Source organism: Athene noctua, chromosome 5 (genome assembly GCF_965140245.1).
Source record: "Athene noctua chromosome 5, bAthNoc1.hap1.1, whole genome shotgun sequence".
Classification (NCBI taxonomy): domain Eukaryota; kingdom Metazoa; phylum Chordata; class Aves; order Strigiformes; family Strigidae; genus Athene; species Athene noctua.
The window spans coordinates 19,433,283-19,447,445 of NC_134041.1; the positions used below are offsets into that span (position 1 = coordinate 19,433,283).

Here is a 14,163-nt window from a genome sequence, read left to right on the forward strand (position 1 = left end):
AATATTTTGATTTAACAAGAAGACAGAAATAAACCAAAAAAAGGCCTTAAAGGTGAAGACAAGCAGTTTGTCTAGGGAGTGTGTGTGTGTGTGGGAAGATAAGTTGATAAACAGAAAAATGGGCATGTTTTTGGAACATCTTACTGAAGTGATCTTTAGTGTTATATTTCGAAAGGAAATTGATGGATTGAAATGGAACATGCCAAGGCTGGAGACAGAGCAATAGTCAGAACGTAGTGGTAAGGATGAACTGGACAGGAGCATCAGTTCTGTGCACTGAGGGAAGAGGAGGAATCTTGCAAATGCTATCCAGGTAACATTTTCAGGCATTTAAGCTGCGTTACTTCTCTAGTTCCCTCATATCTGCCTGAATGAAAAGTAACACTTGCAGTTAAGGGTATGATGGCAGAAAATTATATTTTCTAGGAATTGAGAAAAGGGTTTATGATGGTGAGTTGTGTTTGGTTGGTGCTAAACATAAGCTGATGGCTAAACGCTCATGTGGAGGTGCCAGATCCGAGATCCTAGTTTGGTCAGAAAAATGTAATTTGTGAGTAAAAAACCAAAAATCCGAGTTGTCAACCTAAAGTTTATAGAAGAGTTACTGTGTTGTGCTTTTTTTATTTTTTGGTTAATCAGATTGTCTATAGGTGAGGTATAAAGAGAAAGATGGAGGAAAAGAGACTCCTTTGGAGTCCCTGAAGAAAGTTGAAAGGGGAATTAGCATCTTCTAGAAAAGCTAATGCAGAAAAACAGAAACAAAAGCAAAATACAAGTGCAAATAGTTGTGCGCAGTCTGAGACTGGCAAAAGCATTGAATTCCAAGCTCAGTCTTTCACTTCTATCGTTTAGCAACAATTAAACAGTAGTTTTTTATATTGTCATGATGTTTTCATTTGTTTTGCATTTCTGAATCTCTTTAATGTTCCTCTTAGCTAGCTCATCTCTGCTATTTTTTTTATCAGATTTTTTCATGTTCCAGCATTGAGATCCATATACTGTAACATCAGCAGTTGCTGGTTTTCATTGATACCAAAATATTTCGCCTTGCTGATACTAGTTCTTCAAATACAGCTGTAGCTCGTACAGCTCTTTGCATATCATCTTTCTCCTAATCTGTTCACTGACATTATTTCACCAGTGTGTATTTCTTCACTTGTTATAATTGGTGTTTCTCGCTTCTGAATTTGACAATATTCTGTTCTCTTCCCATTATTAGCTATTTTGTGTTTGGCACTGATTGACTTCCATGTGGTTTTGGTTTCCTAGTGTTCTGTTTACTTAATGACCAGTGTGGTAGCATTAACTTGCAATCTTAACATCTGCAGTCTTACTCTAATAAGCTCATTTGCTTCAAAACCTGCTTCATAGCAAGAAGCTAATTAATAGTGCTATCTTGCTCTAAATAGTTTGTTCTCTGTAAGCACCGTTTCAAAGTACTTCATTTGTGCTCTAATCCCTAATGAGTACTCACAAAACTTGCTTTTCTTGCATTCACTCGTGTCATCATCCAATGTCATAGTTATTGCTTTGCTACATACATACTTCTCTCTTGTGAACGTCACTAAGGTTGCTTGCTTTGTGTTTTTTCACCTGCTTGGTATTCGTAACAACAAATTGATTGCATGATAGAAGAGATTGGAAAGCACTAAAATAGTAAAATTCTAGAGGTTATCAACAATGGCTAGAAATTAAGGGAAGTAATGAATGAACAATTAGAAAGGTTTTGTAGTGGTAGTGGAAGGAAAAGTTGAGCCTAAAAAGGGAAAGAGTAGAACTAAGAATTGATGAATAAAAATGCAAAGTTCCTTGGTTAGGGAAAGTGGTGCTTTTAGTACAAAATCCACACTTGGAACTGTCCTTTCTGACAAATGGACTAGGGAGGCTAACTGGCTTGTTGCAGAAAAGCATGTATTTATAAATATATGTATAATTATGTATAGAAATACATAAGTCTGAGAAATACAATGAGAAGCAATTTAAATGTATTTAATTACAAGAGTTTATTTTCAAGGAAGTCTATGTGGGCTGTGAAGTGCTTATTAAAAAGACAGCCTTTCATGGACTGCAAAAAACCCCCCAAAACCATAGAAAAAATATCCTAATTCTGTCCTTGCCTTCTTTCCTCCCATGCTTTTTCTTCTCTGCTTGTGGTAATGAGCTCAGGTATTGTAGATGCTCACCTGCCCCAGTCCTTCAGAGGTAAGTGCTGAAGCTTCAGAATGGGAACTACTATCTGTTTGGCAACTTGGTGCCTGAGCCTGTTTCTTTCTTCCCAGTCTTGTGGTGTCATCCTGTGGGGGAGGAGTGACTGAGAAGAATGATTTCAGGAGAGGCGCCGTAAGTGAGCAATGGCTGAAGCATGCTCAGGGCTTTGGAGTCATGGTGGTGGTTCTACCCTTTTCCTGTCTTTCCAGAGAAAGTAATCAAGAGTCTTCTCACTGATTTTTTGGAACTTGGATTACTGAACAGGCAGAAGCTTTTTGTCTGGACAGTCATGTGTTTTTTTTTTTTTTACTTGACTCCAATTGATTTTTACCACTCTGAAATACTCCAGCATAATAGCAAAATTACCTTAATTAGATGGTTAATGTCAGGTCCTTTTAACATAATGACATAAAGATAACAAGACTACAGATACATGCTTTTAGAACTTTTCTCTTAGTAACTGTATGCTTTCCTTACACCTGTATTCTAATTTGGCAGGTAGCAGATGGAGAGCGAAGGAGGGTATCTTGTTTCCAGAAATTTAGTACACACTAGGGGAAGAAAGGGACTTCTGAGTTGTAAGGGCTCCAAGTCTCATTTACTGTCCTCAACTATAGCAATTGAGATCATGGGAGATGATGTAGTTCATATGCTTCTGGTGAAACTCCAGCAGTGTACGTGTGCTTACTACTACTAGTTTCTTCTTTTATTATTTTTACTACTATTATCTTTATCTGTGATTAAAAATCGACAGCTACCTTAAGTAAATGGTTGATTTTGAAAACAAAATCAAACAATAAGGTGTGTATAGCTTTTGATCTGCTCTGCAATAATTGTGTTTTTCTCTGTACAAGCATTCCTTCTTTATGAAGAGTGAGTTTTGGTGATAGGGTACTACTGGAGCAGGGGGAAGCATAGAAAAGGAAGGGCTTCACAGAAGCCATTTCTCAATGTTAACCGAGTTGTTTGTCTCCTGTCTGCACCGGAAGTTGGTATGTTCTTAAACAGAACAGTCTCAAGGAGGATTGTTATTTGAAACTAGGGAGGGCACAGGAACTGTTTGTGTTTGAAGACATCAGATGTAGTTCAATCTACTTAGTTCCAGGCTGTCTTGACTAACTTGGGGATAACAAGTCTCTAGGATAGATTGCTATGTAAGTATCTATTTTAAAAATACTGGGGGTGGGGTGGAGTGGGTGGAGAGAGAAAAGTACTTTCTGTGGCTGGTAGTTTTTTAACAACATAGTCTTACCACCATACCTACATGGTCAGACTGAGAAGTTCTGCAACCTGACGAGTGGAGTTAAGGAAGCACTGCACTGTGGTGAGATGAAATGGACCTGTGCCAGCCCAAGGTAGAAGGATGTTGTGTTGTACATAGGAAGATGTTAAGGCAGAAGGTGTCATTTCTCATGGTGCACACTTCGAGAAACCAGGAAAAGGCACATTTTCTGATGTCTTTGTCCAAAATGGCTTTTGATAGTTTTCACTGTTGTATCCTTCCAAGTCAAACCACTGTAACTTCTACCATTAACTGCACAATCTGGCACCATAACAGTGTACCTTAGTGTTGTATGATATCTAGTTCATCAGTTCAAAACACAGTGCAAAAAGGAAGTTCGTGTTTCATTATTTGAACAATGTGGTTAGCAGGCTTCCGCACAGGCCCAGGTTTCTCAGGAGTCTTATGGTAAACAAGCTTGGATTTGTCATGTGTATTACTTGATTAAGCTGAAAAAGCTCCTCCAAAACTTTGAGCTTTTAGTCTCAGGATCTTGCGTATTCTCTTAATAATGCAAAATTATTACATATTAATAACTCTAGTTTATATTATGGGAGCTTTAATTGCTACAGTTATTTTGTGATGCTACTTTCCAGTTTTCCTTATTTTTCCCTAGGTGTTAATTTTTAATGTTGACTGCCTAATCAGAAATTAAAGTATTTATATTGCAACATAAATTGTTTCTTTAGAGGAAAATATAAAAATTAATGGCAGCACTCAACAGATCATCAGATGATGTCAGCTGAATTTTGCTGCTAAAAAATAAAACTATGAGAAGAATTTAAAAAATGAATTTGTGACTTGTTTCCCATTTACAGCAGTACATAACACAAACATGCACACAAGTTAGAACACTATCAAAACAAAGTACCTTCTGTAAACCCTGTTTTGAAGAGGGTTGATGAGGACAAACGGCCACTGGGTTAGAGCAGTAAACTTCTTTGAGTTCAAGTGTCAATTTGTTGCAATTTGTGGTACCACAAGTTTACAAATTCCTGTAATCTGCTCTTTGGGATATTTTCTCTCACTTTTTTTTTTTATTTTGAGGGGAGAAGCTTGGGACCTGGTTTAGTTACTAACAGGTAACCCTCAACTAGACAAATAATTTAATACTAAGCTATTTTGATTTAGGCTGGCCTTAGTGTCTCTTGCTTTGAAGACATTAGTTAACTAGTCTCAGTAGTGTTACTGACCTCTACTGTAATTTTGCACAAGAAAATACCTACTAATCTTGGAATTGCTCTGAACCTTACTGTCTGCATAACTAGAAGCTATCCTGTTCTGTGCATGTGTATAATAAATTGGAGGTGCAATGTGGAATATAAGAACTAAGGTGCAAATACAGAAAAAAATAAAAGGCTCATACCTGACATGCATCTGATAACGTAAAATATTAGTTTTGAAGTTACAGAGGTTGGTGTCATTCTGATCTGACACATGTCTAAATCTTAAGTAATCTGCATTGATAAAGTTGATTTTGAGTTACAGTGAATAAGAACAGAATTTGAACACTGCATAAGGAAGAAATGAAAAAGCTGCATTACTAGAAACAAGGTTCTTGTTAGCTTAGTATCCCTGATCTTTCGTAGCATTCATAGGTAAAGCATTCTTCCCTTATGAAATGGAAAAACACAAACACAGGTTTAAACTTCATTTATTGAAAATCTGTTGCATAATTTTATTCAACATCTGCAAGTCTTAAAACATTTAATTCTGAATAAAAAAATCCCTTAAGAAAAAAATTTATATTTATATTCTTCTTTGTAAATCTTACATAATCAAAAGCAATCTACTCTTCAAAATCCAAATGAAAATTTATCTGCAAGTTTAAATGCCAAATCCTTCACCTATGATAAACATTCCAGCTGCCAAAGTAAAGCGCAATTACCTTTACAGTTATTCCCTCTTTTCTTTTCTATAATGAACCTTGAATGGAGAGAAAATAGAGGTCTTAGTTGCAAAATAGTAATTTCTTCCATATGAACTCTGCTGACATTTGTGTTATTTTCCTTCTACCAGAGACTGCTATTTGTAATTGAAGAAACTGGTGCAGTACATTCTTGTGTCTTTGAGAGAAGTCTGCATTCATGAGCAGCTTAAGCTCATACACAATACTGTTTTGCCACTTGGATGTATAACCACTGTCAGAGGGGCACAGTAGAGCAGCTGGGGAAGGTAATCCTCCAAGGTGCCCTTGCAAAACTTGGCAGAGCTCATCTGTAGGAAGCCTAAGCTGAAATCTAGAATCTTAGTAACTTTAAGAGGTAGATGTTTTAGTCACAGCTTCACAGAGCTGGTTCAGCATTCTGCAGATGGTTTGTAGCATCCCACTCATGGTGACGCAAGGGAAAATGGATCTCTTCTTCCAGCAGAAGGGGCAGAGCCCTAGGAATCTTATTTGCCTGTCCTGAGGGACATGATCAAAACCTTGGAAGTTGACTTCACTGAACTTTGGCTTATGCCTTTATGTAGATACATGGTATGTTGGTACTGGGAGATGTACAGGGAAATGGCAGAAAAATATTATTTGCCACTCTAGCAGAAAGAATTAATTTTTCCTAGACTTGGTCCTGATCACAGAAATAAGCTTTCTAATTTCAGGCAGTTTAGAATAGAAAGCATCAGGTGGAAAAACATGCAGAACCCTAAAGGGAAACAATTTTTGACACAGCTTTGCAGAAAGAAAGTAGCTCAACAGCCTTTGGAGCCCTTTATAACAAATTCTGTAAGGTATAATACTTTTGCTTATAAAAGCTATTTAGAAATATTATTGCTAGGTCCCATTGTCTGAAGTTGAAGTGCTGTTCCTATGTACTGTAGCCCTTGCTAGCATCTGCTTCATTTGAACAAAGTGTTTCTTCATGCATCTATTGACCCTGTTTTATCACTATAAAATAATTTTTAAACAAAGTCTCGAAGTTGCAATTCTGCTTTTCATACCCAGATGACCCAGCAACAGGCAGAACACTAATACATAGGCTTTTTTAAAAACACTTTTAAAGAAAGGGTTTTTAAACACTTGACAAAATGTAGTTAACACATTTATACAGGAAATTTCAGTGACTTGGCACATTGTAAAAAAGACTAGCTTTGAACAATTAAAAAAAGTTAGTTCTCATATAGCAGTGGTTTTGGCAAAAATTCTCCACACCCTCACTCCGCTATTAAAAGCCACTTCATGTAGAAATGATAAATTACTCATTTGAGGATCCCTTTGCCTTAGTTAAGTGATATTACATATTCAGTTAATCGTAAAATTTGAAGCCTGTACTTACTGCTCATGTAATTTCATGCCTTAGTCGTATAAACACCTAGATACAGAAACAATGCTCATAGCTGTGTAAGTAGACTCAGTTCCTACAAGACTTGTGAGGATGTGCAAAAAGGGATAGTTTAGGTTAACAGCTTTGGTTTTTCATGCCTGTGTAAGTCATTATGTTAGCGGCTACATTATTCCTAGATGTAGTAGACAAAAACTAATAAAAAATAAATTGGCAAATAAGAGAGATTGAGACTACAAAAATTTATATTGAGTTTTCATATACTGTGACCACGCCCTTATTAAAGGGAAAGAATGAGAAATGACTTAAAAATTTTCTATTACAGTAACTAAGACTCTGCAAACTGTACTTCAAGGTCTATGTGCATTTGTTTGTATATCATAGTCACTTGAATCTCATGTAACATCCGAAAAGGAAAATGGGGCTGTACAACTGTAGAACAAAGACTTACAAATAGGAATAGCAATTATTTTCTTCAATTCTTTTCAACACTGACTCAATTTCACATTGATGGTACCTTTCTAAAGTGCTGATGTTAGTCATCTGTATATAAAAAGTTCTCATCTTGTTCTCACAATGTTAGCCCAGTGTTTCTCTGTGATGCTGTACAACAGAAGCTGAGGATTTTTAAAACCATGTAACTTTGAAAATAAATGACAGTACTACAAACTACCCCTCTGGGACTCAATCCTGTAAACACTTAGGCACATATGTAAATTCAATGTTTAACAGCAAATTAACCCATGTCAAAGTTACCATTTCAAGTTTTATATGAACATGAAAAAAGTGACAGTATTAACATTACTTTGCATATGCGCCAAACATCCTCTGCACTATGCATGTTAGTCATTAACAATCATTAACAAATGCTACAAGTACAAAAAAATATTGTTAGTAGCACTTGCAAAAATGGAAGAGCTTGGGGCAAGGTATTCCATTCATGTTAAACAAACAAGACCACCATCACCACAAAACAATCAAAAAGCCCAACATTAATTGAAAACCTGATGTCTAGTGCCTCTTCGAAAGAATCTGTAGGGTCATGTTTCCTTTTGTTCTCTTTACTGTAAGAGGTTATTGCTCCCCCTCTCCCCTCATACCTGTTACATTGTTACGATCATACTGAATATTAAGTTCTACTTTTCCTCTTATCTTCAAAGAGACTTTTCAGCATGTAAACCTGAACAGCTGATACTACCACCATTACTCCCAAGTTGACCATGGACCAGAAATTCACTCTGTCAAAGTTGCTTTCTTGTATATTTCGGTCACGAGCCTCAAACGCTCTGAGCAGGGTCTGAATCTGGACGCTTTTACTTAATCTGGCTTTGACACTGTTGATGGATTCCTGGTAAGTAACAAGAGTTTTTTTAAAAGAAAAAAGAACACCTGAATTAACACTTGTACTTGCAACACATACAAAATATTGATAGTTCATAGCACCTATAATTTAATGTCTTGCCAAGTAGACAATTAATTTCACTTTAAAATATATAGCTCACCACAGTTTTCATTAATTTGTCTAGTTTTGTTTATTGTGCACCACCTAAAAAGGCTTAATTTAATATAGTATTAAGGTTTTACAGTAATTTGGTTTTTCCCTTTTACAGGCTAGGGAGGTGAGAGAGAAATCCAATCTAAAATCAGTTTTTTAATACTCAGTGTATTTTGGTGAACATTGATTCCAGGTATTCAGACAAGTAAAGCAGTGATCTGTGCAGAACTAGTCTCAAAACAAAAATTATGTACTAGCAGACAAATGCAGGTTTTTTTTCTGCTGCATAATCAAATTAAGTAATTTTTTAATGCCAGCTACCATCAGAACTGTAGCTGTAGCAAAAGAAAAGTACAGTAATATTATATTCTCATCTTCTTATGCTTTCCCTGTAGTAGCTATAAACTGCTGCTTCAGCTTGGATACTAAAGCAGAATGTTGACAATAAGTTGTGAGTAGGACAACTGGAGGTACTACAGAGAGAACCAGAGGAAGTACATGGACACTCTTGCCATAGTAACAGCAGCTCAAGATTCGTTCCTTATTCTGCATTTATGAAATAAACACCTAGTCCTATCATCTGTTAAAGTTTCATCCACAACATTATATATAGTCACAACCTAAAAGCTGATTTAATGAAGTGCTGATTTATGCTCTTGGTATATTTCTTGATATAATTATGGGTTCCTGAAGTAACTTACTTAGTGAGAAAATTAAAATGTGCAGTGATAGGAGCCTAGAAAATATTTTTTTTTAAAACCATTTGCAGTAACATTTTCTGCATGGACATTTTTCTCTGTTGCACATTTAACAAGTATTTCAAAAGAGCTATTTTATGATAATAAAGTTCACGTGTTACACAATTGAAAAATCAACACTATATAAGAGCTTTAAAAATAAGAAAATCCCCCATTTTCCCCAGCAACTGTGTTGTCTTAAAAAACTTAAACTACTTAAGTATTTATTGTAAGTCCTCACAGAACTTGCAAGTAAAGTGATAACTTGACAAAGTAAACTGGCATCGAATACTAATGTTAACTTTACAAAAATTACCTACTTCATAAGATCTGCAAGGCTCTCAAAGACAAGCTCTGCCATTTCTTTTCCTTTTGGAAGAGATACTAGTGTATATACACAAGTAGCTATCATATCTATTCAAGTATTGCTTGTAATTAGCAAGAGAGGGATTTTCTTCACAATTTCCCCTATAAATTTTGTTTTTTCTAATTGTCTTGCTTGCTAATTTTAAAGAAGATAGGGCCAGCTTTTCAGATTCTGTGTTTGGTTTTAACTATTTAGAAGTGTACTGTATACCTATCTTAAACATGAAGTTTGTTTTGTTGTTTAAGAATCTGGATTTTATTACAATAAATAGAATACGTACAAACAATGTCATTCTCTACACCAGTGTATTCAGTGTTTGTGGATGTTGGTTTCATTTTGAGATACCTGTTGTCTGTAGCTATGAGCAAACAAACAGTGGCTTATTGCATCATAGCAAGCACTAAGGACAGTACAGGACTATTCTATTTCTAGAGTAATTTCAACATTTAGTGATCATCAAAGGGAATAAAAGGTTTGACTTGGTGGTGGCCTTCATCCTGCATCAAACAGGGTCAGCGTACAGTTTAAGGAAACATTACCATTCATAGAATGTCTGCAAAGGTGAACCTGCAGTGTAGTACAGATTAACTCCTGTCCTCTTTATTAGTAAGAAAAGTTCTAACTAAAGTTCCTTTGGGAAAAAAACCAAGAGAATAATATATAAGTTACTGAAGACAGAAATATTAATCCATATACTGCTTGGGGCACTTCTGCAAAGATGGGAAGAAGAGGCTAACGCACTACTTCATTTTCAATTGTTAAAAATCAATGCAGTGATTCCAACTACATCATTAGGATTAAGCAATACTTTAATACTATAAATATTCATTTCATTGCTGCTAGGGAAAATGTCCCATTTTTGCAGTAGGAAGCAAGAGGTATTGGAAATGGTGACTTTGAGAGCTAGGTGGTTTTTTTCTTGCTGATTAAGGGTCTATTCTAAAAATATTCTCAAGTGTCTGTGTGGAAGCAATATATGAAACTGGTATAGTTTCCAGGATGATACACCAGACTAAGGCAGAATGGCTAAATGACAGTGATGTTTTTTCCAAATGTTCTTACACTGAAAGGAATTAAAGATCAAGTACTAACCAGAATGTCTTCCAATTTCATATCTAGGAGATCTGTGCCTGTAACATACTTCTTCCAGTCTTCCTGATCTTGTCCGTCTTCTCCCATATTGTCCAGGATCAGTTCAAAGAAAATCACCTTTTCAGAAATGGTACTGAATGTGTTGTCAAAGCAGAACATGTAATCCCCATCTTCTGTTTCTACTCTGTGTATATAAGGAAAATGTCATTAAACTAACTACAGTTTTTGTGCTGGTTCTCAAAAAGTGAGTTTTTATAGGAAAATATTCCTCTTTAAGACTGACAATCATGCACTTAGAAATAACCAAATATACTTTTTATATAAAAACAAGAACTCTAAAGACACATTGCACAAGTCACAGCAAAACAACCCCACTGACTCTTAAGGCTTAAAATGACAAAATCAGCAGCTTACTTCCATGTTCCATTATTGGCATTTTGAATCATGGTTAATCATTACAAAAAAGCTGTAATATGAGTAGGATTCTTATAGTAAAATTACAGTAATTACTACATATTTTGATAAATGGACTAGAAAAATAGGAGACTTTTCAGTGTATTTACATGACTGACAAGATCTTTTGATATCAGATGTGGAGATCTTTTCCAACTCCACAACAGTTAGTTTTGTTCACTGACCATTAACAGCTATCATTAAAACAAAAATATCCTTCACTTCATGATAAGATCCATGTAAAAAGCATTCAGTGTTTATAAAAAGGTAATTAGTATTCTCAAACTGTCCTATTAGAAAGTCTTTTAAGAGTCTTAAAAGACTCTTAAAACTGTCCTATTAAAAGTCTTTTAAGTAATACCAAGGAATACAAAATACTCAACCTTTCTGTTTTCTTTACAAATTTAACTACAATAAAAGTACTTTATGGAACACTTCTTAAGTTTGAAGATTTTAAACTTACGTATGTACTCCATCTGATTTTCTTTCATCAAAAACTAGAGTTTCACCTTTTGGAGACAGCAGATGAAAATCAACATCTAATCCTGCTCCATCTAGAACCTGTGAAACAAAAAAACCCAACCTTCAACCAGTGGCATTCTGGATGGCAACATTTTTAGGGAAGGCAATTATTTTTAGGTAAGGGAACCAACATAAAAAGAATCTTAAAGTTGAATCTGGCCATGAGTTCACACCATGTTAATTAGATTAAAAACTGGCTTAACCCAAAAGCATTTTAGCCATTTCAAATCTTAAACTAAATATGATCTAATTATGCTAGGCTAGGTTTATACCGAGCCTTTCCCTAATTGTTTTTAAGAATGTGTGTAATTTTGTCAACAGGCAGGGTTAGCCAACCTGTACAAATACCAGCAGATGGCTAAATCTAGCACTACTATGGCAGCCCTCATCAATGGTGAAGTACCAGCCCTAGTTCAGTGGTAAAAATTTTACAACAAAGGTCTGCCACTTTTATGTACATACACATATATATTTGGACAAGTATACAGTCTATGCAGCATCCTCTTTGCTGGGTGAATTAACAGTGCAGAAGACACAACTACATTTCTTATGCCAAAGCTGTACCACAGACCTTCTCACCTTTTGATGCAGATTTAAGGTCTGAATTCTCCCAAAGCACTCTCATTTCCCAAAGGTAGGAAGCTAAATGCCTGCAGTTCCTTCTAAGCGTGTAATAAGTGCATACAGCATCACAAAACTGTGCTGCTTTAACTCTGTAACATGGCTGCAGACTTATCACCACATCTGTTGTGTTGTAAAAATTCTCCGTAGGGAAGGTAGTAGCTACATAAGGGGGCAGAGTGGGATCATTTTTATGACATTACTTAGGTCCATTGTAGGGGAATTTTTTGCTGCTTGTTTTCCAGTAAGCTATTTAAGTACAGCAGTCTGCTCCTGCTGAAATTGAGGGCAAAGTTTACGCTGGAGACTTACCAAAAAGAGAGAAAGGACAAGGAAAATCAGTAGCTAACAGCTGATCAAATTAAAAACCATACATAGTGATGCACCTTTAGGGCTATGATATAATCTAAACACCCAAAACAAAACCTTGTATCAGCATAGTTATGTCTTTGAAGAATGACCTGCATCGTACATTAAATATTACATTTAACTGCTGACAATTCAAGATAATTAAGTACAAAATAAATCTATTTCTAATGACATACAGAGCTCCTTTTCTACACATTCAAATAGAAAGATGAATCCTTACAGTCAGCAGTAGTGCTAAGAAATCTATGTCTGAGTAAAAATAGTTATACACACTTTTTCTAAAATAAAATTATTTTGATTATAATTAAAATAAATCCCTACTTTGCCAGTGCAAAATACACTGCTATTTTGCTTAGGGCTCTGAACAAAGCTTGGACAGGACACCTCAATCTTTCATTTGTGTTCAGTTCTGCATGTAGCAATAATTAGAAAGTAATGAGGAATTTCAGCTTTGTAATTCTAGTTGGGAAACAGAGGGGAGGAAAAGGGGGCAGGGGAGAGAGACAGATCCCAGCCAATTCTGAGGCACAGTAGCAGGATGGGAAGACATTCGCTGTAGCTTCCCTCACTATGCCTGTTCTACTGAAAAAAAGTCTTTTATTTTAAGAAAAGAAAAAAAAGGCGGCGGAGATCTTTCCCACAGATACCTGGGAACTCAACTCTATCCCAAGGATATCAAGACCTTAAAGTTTTTCTAGTTAAAGATGGTTGTTTCTGAAAACTTTCATAACTGAGATAAAAGGTGTTAAATATCAACACAAAGATAGGTAAGGGTTTTGTGCATCAGCAACAATCTTGCTTATGCTTTAGAGCTACTACACAAGGTCACAGACGTTAACTTTGTTAATTTTTGCTCTTTTAAAAGATAGCAACTTCAGATCTCAGGGAAAAAAATAAATCTGGTAGAACAATTTTAAAAAGGCTGTAAAAATTTAGGTTTTTTCCTCCCAAAGATACAGCTTTTAACAGCGTGTAGCTCCAGCGCGGCTCTGCGGGCGCTGCGCAGCGCCAGCAGAGCTCAGCACCGCGGCGGGCCGGGCGGGCAGCCTCCTGCCGCCGCCACCCGGGCCGCCGCTCGGGCAAGCGCTCCGGAATGCCTGTGACCTCCGCGCACCGCCCGCTCGCAATGCCGTGCTGGCGGAGCGCCCTGAGGCGGCTCCAGCCGCGGCCCTGGGTAGGGAACCCCCGGGAAGCAGCTGTCTGTAGCTGAGGCGGGCAGTGCCGCCGCCGGCGGAACCTCACCGGTGTAAAAGGGAACTGGCAGCCGAAGAGGCCGGCACCGCCCACGGCCCAGGGACGGCAGCGACGCCGTCGCGGCGGGATGCGGGGCCGCCCGGCTCCCTCAGGACCACCCCGCGGGGAGGCCCCTCGCCCTCCCGGGGCCGGCCGCCCTGCCCGACCTGGTACTCGAGCTCCAGCGAGGCCTCCTTGCGCATGGGCTGGTAGAAGCACTCCTTGCGGCCGGCGGGAAGCGTGAAGGTGAAGTCGCTGTCCAGGGAGGGGCTGAACTCGGCGGCGCCGGGCAGCGGCTGCAGAAGCAGCGCGAAGCACCCGAGCGGCAGCAGCAGCCGGGGCCACGGCGACGGCACCATCCCGGCGGCGCGCGGCGCCCTCCCGCCGTTGCGGAGAGAGCGAGGGGGCGGGGCGGGCCCGGCCTCCGCGGGCGTGGGCGTGGCCATCCCCGCCCCTCGCGCCGCTCCCCCAATCGCAGCCACGGCAGCGCCGCGCTCCGCCCA

At 37.9% G+C, this 14,163-nt stretch overlaps 1 protein-coding gene across 1 annotated transcript; it reads right to left on the bottom strand.

The window, feature by feature from the left end:
- Positions 1-5,127: 5,127 nt before the first annotated feature.
- TMED5 (transmembrane p24 trafficking protein 5) lies at positions 5,128-14,063 on the bottom strand. Its single transcript, XM_074906578.1, has 4 exons — positions 13,828-14,063; positions 11,379-11,476; positions 10,463-10,646; positions 5,128-8,119 (listed from the first exon to the last, which is right to left on the bottom strand). The coding sequence occupies exons 1-4, from the start codon at positions 14,017-14,019 to the stop codon at positions 7,901-7,903; spliced, it is 693 nt and encodes a 230-aa protein (XP_074762679.1). The 5' UTR covers positions 14,020-14,063; the 3' UTR covers positions 5,128-7,900.
- Positions 14,064-14,163: the final 100 nt, after the last annotated feature.

Excerpts from the sequence above, each read along its gene's own strand:
- TMED5 (XM_074906578.1), bottom strand. The coding sequence starts at position 14,019 with ATGGTGCCGTCGCCGTGGCCCCGGCTGCTGCTGCCGCTCGGGTGCTTC. Across the intron at positions 11,477-13,827 it reads CGCTGGAGCTCGAGTACCAG|GTTCTAGATGGAGCAGGATT; the intron begins GTCGGGCAGGGC and ends TTTGTTTCACAG. Across the intron at positions 10,647-11,378 it reads AAATCAGATGGAGTACATAC|AGTAGAAACAGAAGATGGGG; the intron begins GTAAGTTTAAAA and ends TTATATACACAG.